The sequence below is a fragment of the Bos indicus genome, chromosome 23 (assembly GCF_029378745.1).
Source record: "Bos indicus isolate NIAB-ARS_2022 breed Sahiwal x Tharparkar chromosome 23, NIAB-ARS_B.indTharparkar_mat_pri_1.0, whole genome shotgun sequence".
Lineage (NCBI taxonomy): Eukaryota > Metazoa > Chordata > Mammalia > Artiodactyla > Bovidae > Bos > Bos indicus.
In genome coordinates, this window is record NC_091782.1 from 34,833,104 (window position 1) to 34,852,324 (window position 19,221).

At 43.1% G+C, this 19,221-nt stretch overlaps 1 protein-coding gene across 3 annotated transcripts in view; it reads left to right on the forward strand.

The window, feature by feature from the left end:
* The first annotated feature begins 402 nt into the window (after positions 1–402).
* Positions 403–19,221, forward strand: part of RIPOR2 (RHO family interacting cell polarization regulator 2) — a 211,704-nt gene continuing 192,885 nt past the window's right edge. Inside the window, exon 1 of one of the 3 annotated variants that reach the window (XM_070778306.1) lies at positions 403–824. In XM_070778306.1, coding sequence (XP_070634407.1) covers positions 749–824 — 76 coding nt within the window. In that variant the 5' untranslated portion in view covers positions 403–748. The remainder of the gene's footprint in view (positions 825–19,221) is intronic. The other 2 variants (XM_019985976.2, XM_019985970.2) reach the window with 2 other exon arrangements.

The window sequence follows — 19,221 nt, forward strand, 5'->3', positions numbered from 1 at the left end:
GGGTGGGTGAGGAGGGAGTGTGGTCTCAGGTGGAGACAAAAGTGTGTGCAATGGGATGGATGAGAAAGTTCAAATGAGCATTTTGAGGATAGTGAATGTAGCAGGTCAGGGAGTATAAAGGATTCATGTGGGCACAGTGAAGTCCTGATGTTGGTTACCACTGAACCTTCATTTAGTCAACAAGTATTTATTGTTCGCAAACTGTGCCAGGCACTAGACTAGGCACTACAGACCCAGAAGCAAATAGATCACGTGCCCTAAAAGGAGAGCACCACTGCCTGATTGGGGCTCCAGTCACCCTGCCCCGTGTCCTGGCAGCCAAGCTCAGATCTTCAATCCCGCCTGCAGAGAGGGATCCCCATTTCAGGCCATTCTTCCTGCAGATAGATACACCTGCCCTCCCCCAGCCTCTGACGTGGGGCAGACACAGGAGCCCTGCGATCTCAGCACGAATAAATTACCAGCCCATCATCTTCATGCATAAAACATGGCACAGGAGGCCGGAGCCGGGCAGCCCAGCACAGCAGCTGCCTTCGGGCCAGTCCGGAGTTAAGGGAAGGTAAAAAAAAAAAAAAAGGCAAGTTACAAGATAAAAGAAGTCAACGGAAGCCTCGGATATAAAAAAAAGAAGAAGAGGGCTCAAAAAAAAATTTTTTTTTTTTTGTACGTCTGGCCTTGACTTCCTGTATCGCTGTGAGCACTTTTGTTCTCCAGCCATGAGGAGGTGTTAGACCCTCGCTTTGGAACCATGGTGTTACCATCACGACTGCACTGGATCAGAAACAGACCATGGAGGGACCGGATCCGGAGGCGGCAGCTCAACCGTGAGTGTCCGGATGCTGCCCGCTCCCCTCTCCTCCCTACCATCCCCCCCCACACCTTCCTCAACACAGGCATTTGGGCCCCTTCTGCTAATAGGCTCCTAGCATCCCCCTACACCTACTCCTTCGTGTCCTGTGCCTCCTCTCCCAATGGTCTTTTCTTAATTTTCACCCACTCCTCTCTGTTCCTGTGTCCTTCCAACAGCTCTGTCCTAATGAGAGGTAACTAAACATGCTTTTTAGTTACCTCTCATTTAGTAACAAGCAAGGGCCTCTTTTCTATATTTCTTCACCTTGATAGAAAGTGCAAATATTAATACCAATCAAGGGGTTGTGTGGGTCGGAATTTTTGTTTTTTACAGTAGGGGGAAAATGCAATGTCTGAATCAAACAGGCATCAGTGGTGTAATTAAAATGTATGAACTCAGGGATCAGCGAGACACATTTCCTTTAAGGACCCAATCATATGTTTCTTAAATGATCAAACTCATCCTAAGATCTCCTTTGAGTTAGAGGAACTCTAACCAAAAGCAAGCTTTAATTTAATTCATTGATTTGTTATTTATTAAACTATAGTTGACTTAAAGTATTGTGTTAGTTTCAGTGGTACAGCTTCAGATTCTTTTCCATCATAGGATATTACAAGATATTGAATGTAATTCCCTGTGCTATACAGTAGGTCCTTGTTGTTTATTTTATATATAGTGGTATGTATCTATTAATCACATACTCCTAATTTATCCCTCTCCTTCCCTTCTCCCCTTTCAGTTCAGTTCAGTTCAGTCACTCAGTTGTGTCCAACTCTTTGCGACCCCATGAATTGCCAGGGAGGCACGCCAGGCCTCCCTGTCCATCACCAACTCCTGGAGTTCACCCAAATTCATGTCCATTGAGTCGGTGATGCCATCCAGCCATCTCATCCTCTGTCATCCCCTTCTCCTGCCCCCAATCCCTCCCAGCATCAGAGTCTTTTCCAATGAGTCAACTGTTCGCATGAGGTGGCCAAAGTATTGGAGTTTCAGCTTCAGCATCATTCCTTCCAAAGAACACCCAGGACTGATCCCCTTTAGAATGGACTGGTTGGATCTCCTTGCTGTCCAAGGGACTCTCAAGAGTCTTCTCCCCTCTAGTAATCCTAAATTTGTTTTCAGTATCTCTGAGTGTATTTCTCTTTTGTAAATAAGTTGATTTGTATTATTTTCTTAGATTGCCATATAAGTAATATCATATAATATTTGTCTTTGTCTGACTTACTTCACTTAGTGTGACAATCTCTTATGTCCATCCATGGACAATGTTTCATTCTTTTTTTATGACTGAATAAAATTATGTGTGTAACAGATCTTCTTTTCCATTCATATGTTGATGGGCATTTAGGTTGCTTCCATGTCTTGGCTGTTGTAAATAACGCTGCTATGAACATTGGGGTACATGTGTCTTTTCAAATTAAAGTTTTCATCTTTCTGGATATATGCTCAAGAGTGGAATTGCTGGATCATATGGTAGCTCTATTTTAGTTTTTTCAAGAAGCGTCTGTACTGTTTTCTGTAGCGACTGTATCAGTTTACATTCCCACCAATAGTGTGGGAGGGTTCCCTTTTCTCCTCTCCAGCATTTAATGTTTGTAGACTTTTTGATGGTGCCCATTCTGACTGGTGTGAGGTAATCAAAAGGGAGAGTGTAGTATTGAAGTAATCGGAGAAAGAGAAAGCATTCTAAGGATGTATGTGTCAAAACCACTATGCATCAGTAAGTAACAAATTGGTATATGTCTGTTGCTGGAAAGGTGTATTTAACTCAGATGTCAGCAAATTCAAAAGGTTAGAGGGGCCTGGCTGCTAAGGTAAATGAATGAAAGGGCTATTGTCATGGTGATGAGGAATAGCTCATTCTCTTCTTATTTCTGCTGTGAGAAAAACAGTAGTGAAACCACGATGATAAATTATAATTGCCACTTTGCCTCAGTTTGAGGAGGCAATAGGGCATGGTGGAGACTGTGGTACATGGGAAAGCACTCATCTAGGAGGGCACCCGCCATTCAGTGCCATCAGATTACTTGCATGAGGAATGCGGAGTCTGACACGTTGTCAGATTTCCCATTTTTTTTCAAGAAAAGCAAAAGAAAAGTACTATTTTCTAAGTAAAAGCTCTCAAGTATAAATATTGGAAGTTAATTCTGTAAATTGCAAATATAGCCAATAGTATGCTGTAATGCAAAATGTGACAGCTGTGGGCCACCAAGCCCTGGTTTAAGCTCTGGGTGTTGTTCTCATTAAAGGCCCATCACATAGTGTATTTAAGCCTAGTTATACATTGGCGATCCTTTCTTACATGTTAAAAGCCCCTGGAAAAGACAGTTAAATTATGATGACTGAGTGGTTTAGGAACATAAAGACCACCTACTAGCTTAGGAGGGCAAGCTGGGCTGGTTGGATTCCAAATGGCACCTGGATACAAGGAATTGCACCCGCAAAATCTTTCTTTAATGTAACTGAAGAAGCTAATTTTTTCAGAGTCTTACCTTATTCGTGTGCTTCTTTTGGTTGCACCTACCTTGATTTTATTTATTTATTTAAATTTATTCCTTAATTGGGGGGAACACTTTACAGTTTTGTGTTGGTTTCTGCCATACAACAACGCAATTCAGCCATAATTATACATACATCACCTCCCTCCTCAGCCTCCCTCCCTCTCGCCATATCACCCTCCTAGGTCATCACAGAGCACGAAACAGGGCTCCCTATGTTATACAGCAACTTCTCACCAGCTATCTGCTTTACACACGGTCGTGTATATATGTCGATGCTACTTTCTCTATTCATCCCACTCTCTCCTTCCCCCACTATATCTGCATCTGCTTGATTTTAAATTCCAGTTTTGTGGTTCCTTAGAATAGGACATCTTTGCTGTGGGATGTGCCACCGAAAAAGGATGGAGTGTGATCTGCCTTGTTACATACTGACCCAGGGGTCAGCCTTCCCTCTAAAAACAAGAACTTGGGAGAAGGGCCTGCTTCATTGTACTGATTACACTTAAATTATGAAACTAACATCTGGGTACTGTGATACGATGTCTGCATGGATTTAATATGAAACAATGATTTGTTAATAAATGTTTAATCCACGCTTGACATTCAGTAAGCCAGTTCTGACTTCTTTGGCCTATGTGTCTGAGGAAGGAGGGATTCTGACCTGCTGTATTAGGGTCAGAATGAATTAGAAATAGCAGCAGGATCCAGCTCATGGAACCCTTGAACATGTCTGAAGGCAGAGGATTAGAGGCCATGGAAAGGGAGAAAGAGTGGAGACAGTGAAGAAGGAAGGAACAATGGAGAAGCCTTCACTGCAAACACCAGCCTGCAAGGCTCATCCTAGACATTGTTTATCAGTTGCTAGGATCTGTGTGGGATAATTTTTCAGTCCTCTTTTTCTGAGTCCTTTCTTACAAGTTAGCATCCCCTCTAACTTGGTGACCCTAGGAGACCCTAGCATTGTTGCCCCTTGGGGTTATTCTGTCATTGAGGAAAAAAAAAAAAACAGAAAATAACTCTTTTTTCCTTAAATACAGCAAGCAACCTTGAATGGCAGTAAGAGGTACACATGGTACAGCTCACCCCTTTCATGCTCGTGCAGACATTGCTAATCAACCACAACTTTCTCTGTCTTTCTTTTTTTCCCAAGGAGGCTATGCCCAGTCTTAGAATCCTTTCCAATATAATGCTGCTATTTGTAATCAGTTAGACTTGCCACGACAGTTGAAATGTGAATTTGTTTTTTCTATTGCTTCACAACAAATTATCACAAGTTGATTGTCTGAAAACAACATACATTTATTATCTCACCGTTTCCATGAGTCAGGAGATTGGTTATGAATCAGCTGGGTCTTTTCCTCAGGGTCTCCCAATGCTGCAGTCAGGGTGTTAGCCAAGCTCACAGTCTCTTCTGAGACTCAAGGTCTTCCTCGAGTTCAGTGGTTGTTTGCAGAATTCAGTTCCCTGTCGTTTTAGGACTGAGGGATGAGCAAAGCCTCATCCATTGCTCCCTAAAGGCTACCCACTATTCCCTACCACAGGGCCCTCTCCACAACTTGGCAGTTCTGTTTCCTCAAGGCCAACTAGAGAGTGTCTGTTGCTGTCTGTAATCTTGCCATCAAAGGGATCATCTGATTAGGCCAGGCCCACCCAGGGCAACTTCCTTTTTGTTTAGTTCAAAATCAATTCATCTGGGACCTTAATTGCATGTGTAAATTTTTAAATCTTTGCCATATACTGAAACCTAATCATGGAAGTAAAACCTAATCATATTCACAAGCCTTGCCTACACCCTACATAAGGAAATTATACAAAGAATGTACACCAGGGGCAGGAATCATGGGAACATATTAGAATTCTGCTTACTACAAAACCATTTGTCATCCTTGCAATAGAACTTTGATTTTGAGCTTCAGGAAAGCTTTGTTTTTCTTTTTTACTTCTTACCGTGAAAATTTTTCAGATGTTCAGGAAAGTAGAGAATATAATGAATCTCATATATCCATCATCTAATTTAACAGTTATTAATTTTGCCACATTTGCTTCATCTGTTTTCCTGCTGAAAGAGTTTAAAATAAATTACAAGCATTATGACATCTTAACTCTAAATATTTTAGTAAGAGCATCTCTAAAAACTAAGGGCCTTTTTCTATTTAACTGCATAATAAAATGAATGATGATTCCCTAATATGATTTAATACATAGTTTGCATTCACATCTCCCAGGTAGAATACAATTCTTAATGTGCTCCCCTAAAGCCTGTAACCCTTAGCAAAACTTCTGGCACCTAGCGTACTTGAAAATGTTTGAATTCAATCAAACATATATTTAAAGCAGTGACCTCCGAAGACCAGTCTTCCCCTAGTCCCTCTCACTTCTTCTTTTCACTGCCAGAGTCTGTAATGAGATATTTACATGATTTACAGTCTATAATTGTGTGGGGTGGAAAATAATGAAACCAATGTATGAGCTGTAAGAAGCCATCAATTAAATCAATTGTCTAAAGAAAATAATAAAAATAAAAGATACCAGCAGAGAAAGCCCCAAATATGTGATGGTGGGCAGTTATCTTGAGGAGGTGCTTATCTGACATCCTGAAAACCTTATCACGCTGCCTACCTGAGCCCTCCCCAGGTACAAAGGGGTCCAGATAGAGCAAAGCGGGCGCCCGGCTTTCTGAATGATGGCAGTGTCCGCTCAGGGTCTGGCCGTGAGGGGTGGGCACAGATAAGAATGACCCTGACTTTCCTTGAGTCTGCTAAGGTTGAGGGATGGTGAAAGGAGAGAAAACCTGGAAAGTGTATAAACATTGATAACAGGGAGGTCACATCCCTCTTCTACATCGTAGCTATTGTGGGCAAGTCCCTCTACTTCTTTGAATGTCCACTTCCTTAAGCCCAAAATGGTTGGTGTAATGACACCAACCTTGCAATGTTATTGGGGAAATTAAAAGATAAAATACGTCAAGCGCCTACCACAGTGCTTGACACATGGCAGCAGCAGCTCTTTGGGGTCCGAGAGACTGGTAGGGGTGACATTTGGGACAGGGAGAAGGGGCTGCCATGGCTACCACCACACTCTGGTCTGGAGGGAAATGCCATGCTGGAGAAGGCAGCCCCCCTCTTCCTTAGCTCCTAACATCATACCACTTTACCCCCTCATCTGGCCAGCTTGCACCATGCGAGGCAGGAGGCAACTCAGTCCTGCCAGGGGAAAACCACTCTGGCTCCTGGGGGTGCAACTAACTCCTGATCTGGGAAGCCAGGGTGTTTTCCACCCACGGTGCATCCCCAGCAGTTTGCAGTACAAGTGAATGCATCCAGGTGGCACAGGCCAAGGGGAACTTACTGCTTTGCCCCGCATCTGGGGAGAGCATTGATGGAGACTACAGGCGACACCCTCTGCGGGCCCAGGGGAAACAATGGAGGCAGTTCTCTTGTCCCTGAAAGGACAACAGTGACACAGCTGATAGACGTCTGGGAGTCAGGAATGCTGCTGTCCCCAAGATACCACTGGTCACTTCCTTCCCAGTGTTAATGTGACGTGGCTGTCTCTGGTTGTCTGGTTTGGCCCTTTCCCTGACTCAGTGTGGTGGTTTTCTTGATCATCATGGGGCATGAAGGGGACCGGTAGGCAGCAGTCTGAGTTCCACAGACCTGTCTCTGGACAGTGGTTGGGAGTGCAGGTGTGACTTTGAAGGAGGGCTCTCCTAGATTGGCGGCTCTCCTACGCCTGGAGGTAAGAAGAACCCAGCCGGTTGTTCCTTACGCAGTGTGGCTTTGGAAGGCAGTCTGGTTCAAAGGAAAGTCTTGGAGTCTTCTAAATACCTGTGTCACTAGATGAAATGGAGGCCACGGTTGGTGCTGGGCAGACCACAGAGGGGGCCAGTGGATGGAGCAGTATGCAGGGCACCTTTCCCGTGCAGGAAAGGTGCCTGCCTCCATGCAGGGCTGCCCACTTGGCAGATGACTAGTACTTGCCAAAGACCCAGCATCAGCTTACAGAGCAGTCTGGCTGACTATCGCCTTTCCTGGCTCACCTGTTATCTGGGGAGGGTCGGCAGACGTGCTGTCGGGCTGGAACGATTCTCACATTTCTCCCCAGGGCTCCTCACCCTCAGGATTTTTCACCAGCTTGGGGAAGCCATATGGCTGCAGATTGAGCTTTTCAGCCTGGGTACAGACACCCAAACATCCTAGACCAGAGAAGAAGCCATATTGTTGCCTTTCCTGATTTGCTTGCCCTTGTTCTGACACCATTAGACTTGCTCCCAAATGTCAAATTCCTTGTGGTGCTGTTGCTGATACAAAGTGGTCTTCTCGATTCTTTTTTTTAAGATTGAAGTATAGTTGATTTACAAAATTGGGTTAGTTTCTGGTGTCCAGCAGAGTGATTCAGTTACAGATGTATGTGTGTGTGTGTGTATATATATATGTGTGTATGGATATGAGAGTTGGACTAAAAAGAAAGCTGAGCACTGAAGAATTGATGCTTTTGAACTGTGGTGTTGGAGAAGACTCTTAAGAGTCCCTTGCACTGAAAGGAGATCCAATCAGTCCATCCTAAAGGAAATCAGTCCTGAATACTCATTGGAAGGACTGATTCTGAAGCTGAAACTCCAATACTTTGGCTACCTGATGCAAAAAACTGACTCCTTGGATAAGACCCTGATGCTGGGAAAGATTGAAGGCAGGGAAAGAAGGGGACAACAGAGGATGAGATGGTTGGATGGCGTCACCAACTCGATGGAGATGAGTTTGAGCAAGCTCCAAGAATTGGTGATGGACAGGGAGGCCTGCTGTCCTCGACCCCCTGCAGTCCATGGGATCACAAAGAGTTGGACATGACAGAGTGACTGAACTGAACTGAATGTGTATATATATATATATATATATATATATAGTTCATATTCTTTTCCATTATAGCTTATTATGAGATGTTGAATATAGTTCTCTGTGTTATACAGTAGGAACTTATTTTATACATAGTTTGTATCTGTTGATCTCAAACTCCTAGCTTATCCCCCTGTGCACCCCCTGCTTTTCCCCTTTAGTAACCATAAGTTTGTTTTCTGTCTGAGTCTGTTTCTGTTTTGTACCTTCACTTGCATCATTTTTTTAGATTCCATATATAGTGATTTCATACAATATTTGTCTTTCTCCGTTTGACTTACTTCACTTAGTATGTTAATCTCAAGGTCCATCCATGTTGCTGCAAATGGCATTATTTAGTTCTTTCTTGTGGCTAATATCCCATTGTATATACGTACCGCATCTCCTTTATCCATTCGTCTGTCAATATACATTTAGGTTTCTCCCATGTCTTGGCTATTGTAGATAGTGCTGCTATGAACATTGGGGTGCATGTATCTTTTGGAATTAGAGTTTCCTTTGGATACATGTCCAGGAGGGGGATCACTGAATCATATGGTAGCTCTGTTTTAAGTTTTTAAAGGAACCGTCATAGTGTTTTCCATGGTGGTTCTGTCCTGTCTTACACCCCATGAGTTCCTTTCTTGATTTCTGTTTCCTTGAAAGCCATAAACATAAAGACTTGGGAGGAAGTGAGCAAGGGGTTACCTCAAGTATAAAAAAGCAAATAAAGAAGCCTTCAAGAACGTTTCTGTAATCCACAGACCACGTATTATCCTAGGTTTCAGTCTGCGTGTGTGCTACGTATTCAGTCGCTCAGTTGTGTCTGACTCTTTGTGACCCCATTGACTGTAGTTCCCAGCCAGGCTCCTCTGTCCATGGGATTTCCCAGGCAAGAATACTAGAGTGAGTTGCCATTTCCTCCTCCAGGGGATCTTCCCAATCCAGGGATTGAACCAAAGTCTCCTGTATTGGCAGGCAGATTCTTTACCGGGAAGCCCAGGTTTCAGTCTAGCCATCTCTTAAAGTTGCCCATGAACAGCCTCAGCCCAGACAGCAGGTAGGCCAGCTCCCTAGGGCCTGAGTTTCTCCCCAGTTCCACATCCTGTTTTCCAGCTGTTCTGCCAGTTACTGAGAATTTGGCTGTATTTTGTCGTAGGGAGCCTAGTATTCATACTGGTGTAAGAATTGGTTATATCACTTCAAACATGACTTTACCTATTTTCTCATCATGCAGAATATTAGTTATTTCTATGGGAGTCTTACCTTCAGTCCTTCCTGCCTGAACAATTGAGTCTGGAGTGCCACTGCCAAATGCCCCATTCCAGCTTATACTGTCAAGGAAAAAAAGGACTGGAAACCTGAGAACAGGAGATACTTTGAATAATTCAAGGGGGTTCTGTTGATTGAGAAAGTGCTCTCTTTGTATGTACATTGACCTGGACAGATATTTCAGCTGTCTCCAGCCAAGGATGGAAAAAGAGAGAGTGTGGAGGAAAAGAGGAAGGAGAGGAAGAAGAAACAAATTTGAATACAACTAACTAAAATTTAAAAAATGAAAACAGCAGTGGGATTAGAGGACTCAGAGCTTGGTGGCGGGTCTTAAAGCCTTTAATCCTCAGATTGGTTGTTGGTAGAGAGATCTAAAGAGCCCCAAAGTTAATCACTGGAATAACATCTTGGACTCCGGTTGGAAGCAGAAAATTACCAAAATTGCATACTTTCTCCATAGGATTAAGCCAGTGTATTAGGATGGGGTAGGGGAGGTGGGGGAAGAGTCTTAGGGGATAGAAACCATCTTAGCCTAAACACAAACTAAACGTCTTTAGTTTGTTTTGATCTGACACAAAACTATTACGTCTTTGTTGTATAATAACCACACAATACAAAAAAAACATATGAGGGCTTCCCTGGTGGCTCAGTGGTAAAGAATCTGCCTGCCAGTGCAGGGGGCATGGATTTGATCCCTGGTCCAGGAAGATTCCACATACCACGGGACATAACTACTGAAGCCCAAGTGCCTAGAGCTTGTGCTGTGCAACAACAGAAACCACTGCACCGAGAAGCCCACGCGCTGCAACGAAGAGTAGCCCCCACTCACTGCAACGAGAGAAAGCCTGGGTGCAGCACCGAAGACCCAGCACAGCCATAATTAAGTAAATCTTTTAAAAAAAGGGAAAAAAAAACACATAAGAGAGCAGGGGAAAGTCATCTAGAATTCCCAGCCCCCTCATTGTACAGCACAGTGCTCCCATTTCTTTTTCTAAAATGTGATCAATATGTTATTTTCATGGGCTCTGTTCTGCAACTTGCTTGTTTCATTTAACAACATAACTTGAGTACTTTTCTGACAGTCAGTATCCATAAATAATCTTTAGACTGGATCGATACAGTCAAATTCAAATGGAGGCCTGCAGAGTTTGGGCATTTTGAATATATCTAATCTGATTCACTGAAATATACCTTAAAAATTATTATAATTATAAAAGTGGATTGAATTGGGTGGGGACTGAACAGTCCACTTAATTTTCACATAACCTGGTAGTCTCTGACTTTCCAGCCATGCTGTGCTGCCCTGTCTGTACTCAGATAATAATGTGGCGTGTTTAAAAGATCAGGGTAATCAGGAGTGGGTTTGTGTATCTACTTTCAGAAAACTATCCCTACACACTCTATGAAGGGTAAATCTTTTCATCCCCCACCACACGAAGGGTGATTTGAACACAAGTCCAACCATTCTTTATCCCATCACAGGTTGGTACCTGGTTTGCAAGATACTAGGATGCCCTTGTGCTTACGGCTGGGTAGATTAGCATGGATCTTCATCATAGAATGTAATGGAAAGAGGCATCTTAAACCAGAGCCTCCCCCCAAAAAAGAGCTAGGTGAGATCAAGAAAAACAGAGTCTGGGATATTTGCTAACCATCCGAATTGCTGCTGCCCAGAGCTTTGTTCCCTGAAGTTTTCGTACGAATAGAGTCAAATTAATCCAATTCTTCAGTGTTCAAGCAAGTGACAAAAAGCCATAAAGAACTTACTTGCTTGTATTGTGTTAATAGGAGGATAACAAATACATGCAAATGAGCCTGCAAATAATCTCAAGAGATTCCCCGCTGTGGACCAAGAGGAAGCTTTACTTCTGTCAGGATGGTTTCAAAGGGAGAGAAAAGATGCTTCTTTGAGCTGTCAGAAACTATGAAAGCAATTTTGTGGGCCTGAAAGCACCCTCTAAGTGGTGCAGATGATGAAGGAATGTGTTAGATATATTTTTAAATGATTTCCAAGATTTCATAAGCACAATTTTTACATACAGAAAGGTTGAAAGAATTATAGTGGGACTATCCAAATAACCACCACTTAGATTCTACCACTAATATTTTACTATACTTGCTTTATCTTATACCTATCCATATATCCATCCCTCTATCAATCCATGAATAAATCTTATTTTCAGTGCTTTCAGGGAATTTCCTGGCTGTCCAGTGGTTAGGTTTCCATGCTTTCACTGGTTCGGACCTGTGTTCAACCCGTGATTGGGGAACTAAGATCGCACAAGCCCTGTAGCACAGCCAAAAATTAAAAACAAAACAAAGCAAAAATGCTTTCAAAGTTAGTTATAGACATCCACACACTTCACTCTAAATACTTATATATATATATATATACATATATATATGTGTGTGTGTGTCATTTAATCTTTGTTAATGGTTCTTTTTAAAAAAAATTAATCAAGTTTTTTGAGGTTTAATTTACATCCATTTTTTAGTGTATAGTCTTGGGCTTCTTAGGTGACACTAGTGGTTAGGAACCCACCTGCTAATGCAGGTTAGATGTAAGAGATGCCAGTTTGATTTCTGGGTCAGGAAGATCCCCTATAGGAGGGCACAGCCACCCACTCCAGTATTCTTGCTTGGAGAATCCCATGGGCAGAGGAGCCTGGTGGGCTGCAGTCCATGAGATAGCACAGAATCAGACACGACTAAAGCAACTTAGCACGCACGCATGTGTGAGTCTTGATAAACATCTATAGTTGTGTAACTACCACAACAATCAAGGTATGAAAAGTTCCACCACCTCAAACATTCCCTCATGCTCCTTTGTAGTCAACTCAAGCCTTCATCAACCAGTGGTCTGCTTTCTGTTCTTATAGTTTTATCTTTTTCAGAATGTTTTCTACATGGAATCTATAGCTGTAGCCTTCTGAGTCTGGCTTCTTTCGTTTAGCATAATACATTCAAGATTCATCCGTGCTGTTGCATGCACATTTGTGCATCTTCACTGCAGAGTGGGATCTATTATTGGGTGTATTTTTATAAGGTATAATCATGTGCAGGTGGTAAAATCCCTGATCCCCAACAAGCCTGGGCAAACAGTGATTACCATAGTGGACAACCCCTCGGGTCTCCATGGTCCTCCTGGCTCTGTTCCCATCTCCAGAAGCTCTAGACAAATTAGGGACAAGGAACCTCTCTGGAGTCCTGATGTGCTTTGTCTGTGCCCTGGGAGTATTAGTGGGAACTACTCAGGGATACTTTATTTACCTTTTAAATTATCATCAGTAAATGATTCTGGTTCAGAAGGTATCAACCCTACCTTTTTTCCTGTGACACTGTATGTGATTGCAGAGACAACTCAGGGATTGTTTTTCCCAATATGAGACCTAAATCCAGGCTGACATAGAGGAGCAGAGGCAAGGTGGTGGGTGTGGGGCGGGGGGGCGGGGAGGGGGGGCGCGGAGAGAACCAGAACGAGAGAGAGGGAAGCCCGTTCTCTATGGAGGCCCTACTGGCCTTGACAAGCTCACACAGTTGCAGAGGAGCCAGGAGTCTTGCTGGGGCTGAAGAGCTCTGACTGGCCCATTCTTTCTCCCTCCATTTTCTTTCCCTAATGCAAGTTAAAATTCTGTGTTTCACATCTAAAATAATAACATCCCACACACAGAAGGAAAAGAGTGAAAGAACCCGTTGATTTCTTCAGGAAATCATGCAGTTTAGCTTTAGGCTTTTAGTCTGACTTTTAACTGAGCAGCCCACACATCGTTATCACTCTCTCAAAGGACTAGACATCAACTTCCTGCTATCTCCTCCACAGCTAAAATGAAGTTGCCTGGTTTTAAGATGAGCAGCATAATCTTCAGGGAGAGACTACATTTTTTTTTCACCCTTACCCCTAATGCGGTCTCCATTTCTGTATCATCTTAAGAAGGTGATGTGGAGGGCGGATGTGAGTGTCCCCACCAAGGGCATGGGATTTGTTTTCGGGTCTCGCCTCTCGTCATCTGGGACACATCAGTCAGACTACTCACCCTCTCTGTGCAGTCAATATTCTTTCTTTTTTCACCTAGCCAGAAGTTTGCACTTGGGTTTTTGTGCACCCCTTCTTACAACACCTCTTCCAGGGTAACTGCTTCCAGGATTCTCCTGCCTCAGGTTGTATTAGGAAATGATGGCCCCTCGGTCCCTAGACACAGCCCAAGTCTCACCTTTCCTCTTCCCACATCAAACCAAACTCTCTTCTCCCCGTCACTCCTCACTTACCAGCACTTCCCGGCACTGTGCCAGGCACTCTATGAGTCATTCTTTCATTTGATCCTCATCCCAGCCCTTTGAGGTGGGTCCTTGTATCCACTTAGCAGGTGAGGACTTTGAGGCTCAGAGAAGTTAAAGGACTACTGTGTGGCAGAACAGAGCCAAGATTCAAAGTCATTTCTGTACAAGTCCAAAGCGGTTTTCATGGCAAGAATCTTTACCTCCAGGACTCAATCCCAAATCAGCTCTCAATCTAGTCAATTTTCCAGCTTCCTGCACTGTCTATTCAGAAAAATCCATCTTACCATGCTTCCCCACATCTCAAAATGTGGGCCCAGTTTTAATGCACACAGCTCTGGGAGTCTCCTGAAGGTGAATTGCAGGGCTCCTGATGTCTGATTGCAGTCAGAGAGGTATCTGTTGTCTGCTGGGAACACTATCTTCCTGTGCTGTGCTAAATGTAGAGGTGATTGAGAAATATATGGAGGGGAAACGCCGACCAAATGTTAAAATCTATGAAATATCTACCCTGAGTCCCTGGATTCTTTTCTAGGCCAGACAGGGGTGGTGAGGACCACTTAGAAAGAAACCTGAACACCTTGGGCTCAGAGCTAGTGCTTGTCTTGACCAGACAGTGTCCCCTGTCTTGTCCAAAAGCAAGTAAAACCAATCCCCCAGCCTCCCCTCCACAACCGGAAGCTCTGCTGCCTCCAGGGCCCCAGCCCTGTTTAGAGACCCCCTTGACCCAGGGAACTTGCCTCTTCCCACCTGTTTAGTGAGCTTCCCATCCTGGTGGTGGCTTCTGACCACTGCGCCTTCCCAGGTGGCACTTTGAAGCATAGAACAGAGCAGAGCGAGACCTAAAACTGCTCCAGGTTGTGGTGACCAACACTCAAGGGCCCCTTTCCTCCCTAGCAGAAACTCGGTTCAAGGCCGTTCCCACGCTCATGGGAAAATGACCTTTTCTGTACTCAGAAGGGGCTCCGCTCCCAGTCTGCCATTTGTGACATGGCCACTGCGAGCCTCAGTCAGTTCAGTTCAGTCACTCAGTCATGTCCAACTCTTTGCGACCCCATGGACTGCAGCACGCCAGGCTTCCCTGTCCAACTCCCGGAGCTTGCTCAGACTCATGTCCATCGAGTCAGTGATGCCATCCAACCATCTCATCCTCTGTCATCCGCTTCTCCTCCTGCCTTCAATCTTTTCCAGCATCAGGGTCTTTTCCAATGAGTCAGCTCTTCACATCAGGTGGCCAAAGGATTGGAGTTTCAGCTTCAGCATCAGGCCTCCCAATGAATATTCAGGACTGATTTCCTTTAGGATGGACTGGTTGGATCTCCTTGCAGTCCAAAGGACTCTCAAGTTCATGGTGTTGAACTTCTCAACACCACAGTTCAAAAGCATTAATTCTTCGGTGCTCAGCTTTATTTGTAGTCTTTCTTTATATTCTTTATATTTCTTTATATTCCTCTGTTTACTCTCTCTAAAATTGTCAAGGTCTTTCACTTAAGACAGCTATAATCTAGACTATACCAAGGGTCACCAAGTCAAAGAAATTGCTGGGGAGGGGACTTCCTGCTTGTCCAATGGGTAGGACTTCGAGATCCCATTCCTGGGGGCCCAGGTTCAAAGTTCAATCCTTGGTCAGGGGACTTCATCCCGTAAGTCTCAATTAAGAGTTCACCTGCCACAACTGAAACATCCTACGTGCCACAGTGAAGAAACTGCTGGGGAATTCATCTTCTAAATTCATACAAATGTTTTCTTTAAAAGTATACATTGATTTTTTTCCGTTTTAAAAATGGACGGTAAAAAGAGAAATTTACAGCAATTCAAAATAGAGTAACAAAATTCATGTCTCCAGAAATTCTGAGGCTTCTTGTTTTTCAGGAGAAACAAGAAGGATTTATAATTAGTGTTGTCATTGTTTGCATATTGATCTTCCAAAATGCTCTAAAAGATCAATCTCTTCAATCTACCCTTCAGTCCTTTATTTTTATCTGCTAAGCAAATGTCGACTTTAGCTTATCTTTATGTGAATTTCATAAATATGAACCTGTGAGACTTGAAATAACAGAACTCAGCTCTCCATTCAACTTGTGGTTTAATGCACACCCATATAAATATCTAATAAAAATGCACTAACAGCCAAATACAAGCAATGGAAGCAACTTCCCTCTCTTCCACACACAATAGCCCTTGATTAACCATACAGCACTAGGAAATTTTAAAAACCTCTTATGTAGCATTTTATACTTTTGTTTACCTTTAATTTTACCTATACATAGCATTCATTTATAAAACTGTCTTTCTGAACACAGTCCTTTCAAAAATGGCTCACCCGTGACTCAGAAAAACCAAGTCTTTGTAACTCTTAATCCCAGGCAATTTCTTCAGTTTCTTTCGTTCATGAATATGCTTAGAATTTGGCTTCAAAATACCTTGAGATAAAGGACAAAGAAAACATCACTTAGAGTCAGAAAGAAGCTCATCAGTACATCCCAGTCTTCCCATTCAAGCCCAAGTTTCAGTCTCCCATGGCTCTGATTCTTGACTTCTAGTAAAATCTGCTTCTTACTCTTCTTGAACAAAAGTGACCACTGGAGGGCCTGTGTCGGGGGAGTGATGGCTCCTTAAAGTCCAAAATCTGAGTTTCCAAAGCCATGTTGAAATATTCGTATTCATCATATCATAGGGAGTATATCTTTTTAAACCCTGTGTGCATTTCCTTTAGACAAACGTGTGGTCTTCTTAATTCCAGCAACTAAGTTTTATTTCAATCAATTATATTCTGAAAAGAGTAAAAGGATAATTTCTTTGTCTTCATAAATTCAGTTTAAATTCCAAAGACCTTTTACATTTCCCTCTTTTTAAGGCACAAGTATTTCTAGGGTGGAAATGAAGGGAATACAATGAGCTTTCTTTTTGTTTTCTGTAATTTTTTAGAAAGTGAAAGTGAAGGTGCTCAGTTGTGTCTGACCCTTTATGACTCTGTGGACTGTAGCCTACCAGGTCCTTGGTCCATGGCATTTTCCAGGCCTGAATACTGGAGTGGGTTGCCATTTCTTCTCCATGGGATCTTCCTGACCCAGGGATCAAACCTGGGTTGTAGGCAGACGTTTTACTATCTGAGCTACCAGGGAAGCCAGTGTCCTCCCCCAGCTCTGGCCTCCCAGACCACTGTTGTTCAATAGGAAGTTTCTATATAAACCCAAGGTATTATCCCCAAATAGCAGAAAATTTAAACACCATTGCACTAGTGGTAAAGAACCTGCCTGCCAATGCAGGAGATGTAAGAGAGGTGAGTTTGACCCTGGGTCAGAAAGATCCCCTGGAGGAGGGCACAGCAATCCACTCCAGTGTTCTTGCCTGGAGAATCCCATGGACAGAGGAGCCTGGTGGGCTATGGTCCATGGGGTCGCAAAGAGTCAGACACGACTGAAGCGACTTACCACACATGCCATTTTTTTTGAATTCTTTGTCTAGAAGAACCAAACCACTAAATAAGTAGAAGCTTTTAAATGATCCATTTCACCTCTGACTATATCTTCAATCAGATTCTTAGAACTCCCACCACCCATGTGAGCACCAGAACCTGTGGGTGGGGGCATGAAGCAGAGAGGGCCTCCCATGCCAGCTCAGTGGAGAGCCAGACACACACCTCCACCCTCCCTGTCCACTCCCTTCCTCCCCGGCCTGTCTTCTCTTTTTCTTGGTTCTTCTTCCCTCCATTATGATCACATGTCTCATCACTCACCGAATGATATGTAACCCAGAGTCACAGACTTGGTCTCCAAGGATGTTGTAAACCTAAAAAGGATAGAAACTTCATTTTTCAAATATGCAGCTAGAAGCTCAGAAAATAGCTTTCCATGTCCTAGAGGGACACTGTGGTGGGTCAGGCCACTCCAGGGCACAGTACTGGAGACCGTCAGTCATTCTTCGTCTCTCTGACTGCTCTGAAAATGAGTCTACTGGACAGCGACACTCATATTTCCAAAATTATACTGTGGTTGGATTTTCTCTTTTTCCTGTCTTCAGGTGTCTTTGACAATTAGTGAATAGATCTCTAAAACTTAGAAATCTTATTTGGGCTGATCAAAGGTACAGTATTCGTGTTATATTAAAAAGGAATCTATTGCCCTTAAATTATGGATGATTAAACAAACTGTGGTACCTCTATACATGGAGATACTAATCAGCAATAGAAAAAAGGACAGATACGTGCAACCACATGGATTATTCTCAAATGGATTACATGAAAGAAGTCAGGCTCCAAAGGCTACACACTGGATGATTCAGCTCACATGACATTCTGGGAAAAGCAAAATGATAGGGACAGAAAACAAATCTTTGGTTGCCAAGGGCTGGATAGAGAGGTTGACTGCAAAGAGGTCTGAGGGAAAACTTTTTCTTATGATGGAACTCTTCTAAATCTTGATTGTGATGTGGGTTATACTATCTAGGCATTTATCAAAACTCATAGAACTGTACACTAAAAAGGATGAATTTTATTCCATGTAACTTGTACCTTAAAAAGTATCTGTGCTTTGCTGTGCTTAGTTGCTCAGTCATGTCCAACTCTTTGTGACCCCGTGGACTGTAGCCCGCCAGGCTTCTCTGTCCAGGGGGATTCTCTAGGCAAGAGAAGGTTGCCATGCCCTCCTCTAGGTAAAAAGTATTTAATCTCATTAAATTTATGGATTTATTTCTGTATAGTTATAGAGCATTTTAAAAAGTCTAATGTGTAGGTCCTCTTGCCACCAACTTTCATTATAAATCAATTATTTGATTCAAAGAATTAAGAAATGCAGGGCTGTTTCATATAGTAAGATAGATTTCCTTCTGGTCCCTTACCAACTCATGCTATAGACAAACTCTCCAGCCAACTGCTGGGACCCTTCACAGTCTTGCCATATTTGCTAGAAACCTTCTCCCATAACTTTACACCTAATCCCTCATATTAGGCAGGGCTGTGTCCCCTCAGCCTCTCTAACACCAGAGCTTATCCCTCCAACCAGGCCTTTTTCCATGTAGTTGCCTGACCAGGAATGCTTTCCTTTTCCCCTCTCTTCTTCCTCCTCTTCCCCTTCCTTCACCATGAGTGAACACCCAGGAAATGAGTACTATTCTAGGGACAAGGGAAACAAAGGATACACTTGATAAGAATCTTATCCCCAAAGAGCTCGCAGGTCCAGGAAATAGGATTTATGCAATGTGGTTAAAATGTTTTGACAGAATGATTTGTGAATTTTATTTTTTTTTAGCTCTTCAGGGTTATCTAACTTTTTGACATTGAATACTTTCACAAATAATTTTTGGTAATAAGGAAAAGCAGAAATTAAGGGCTTAATAAGTGGTTTGGACCAGAGGTGGTGAGACAACTTGACATCAGGATGTCAAAAATTAGAAACTGTCAGTATCAAGAAGGGAACTGATGGGAGGAGATGTCCTGTGGAAACCTGTTACA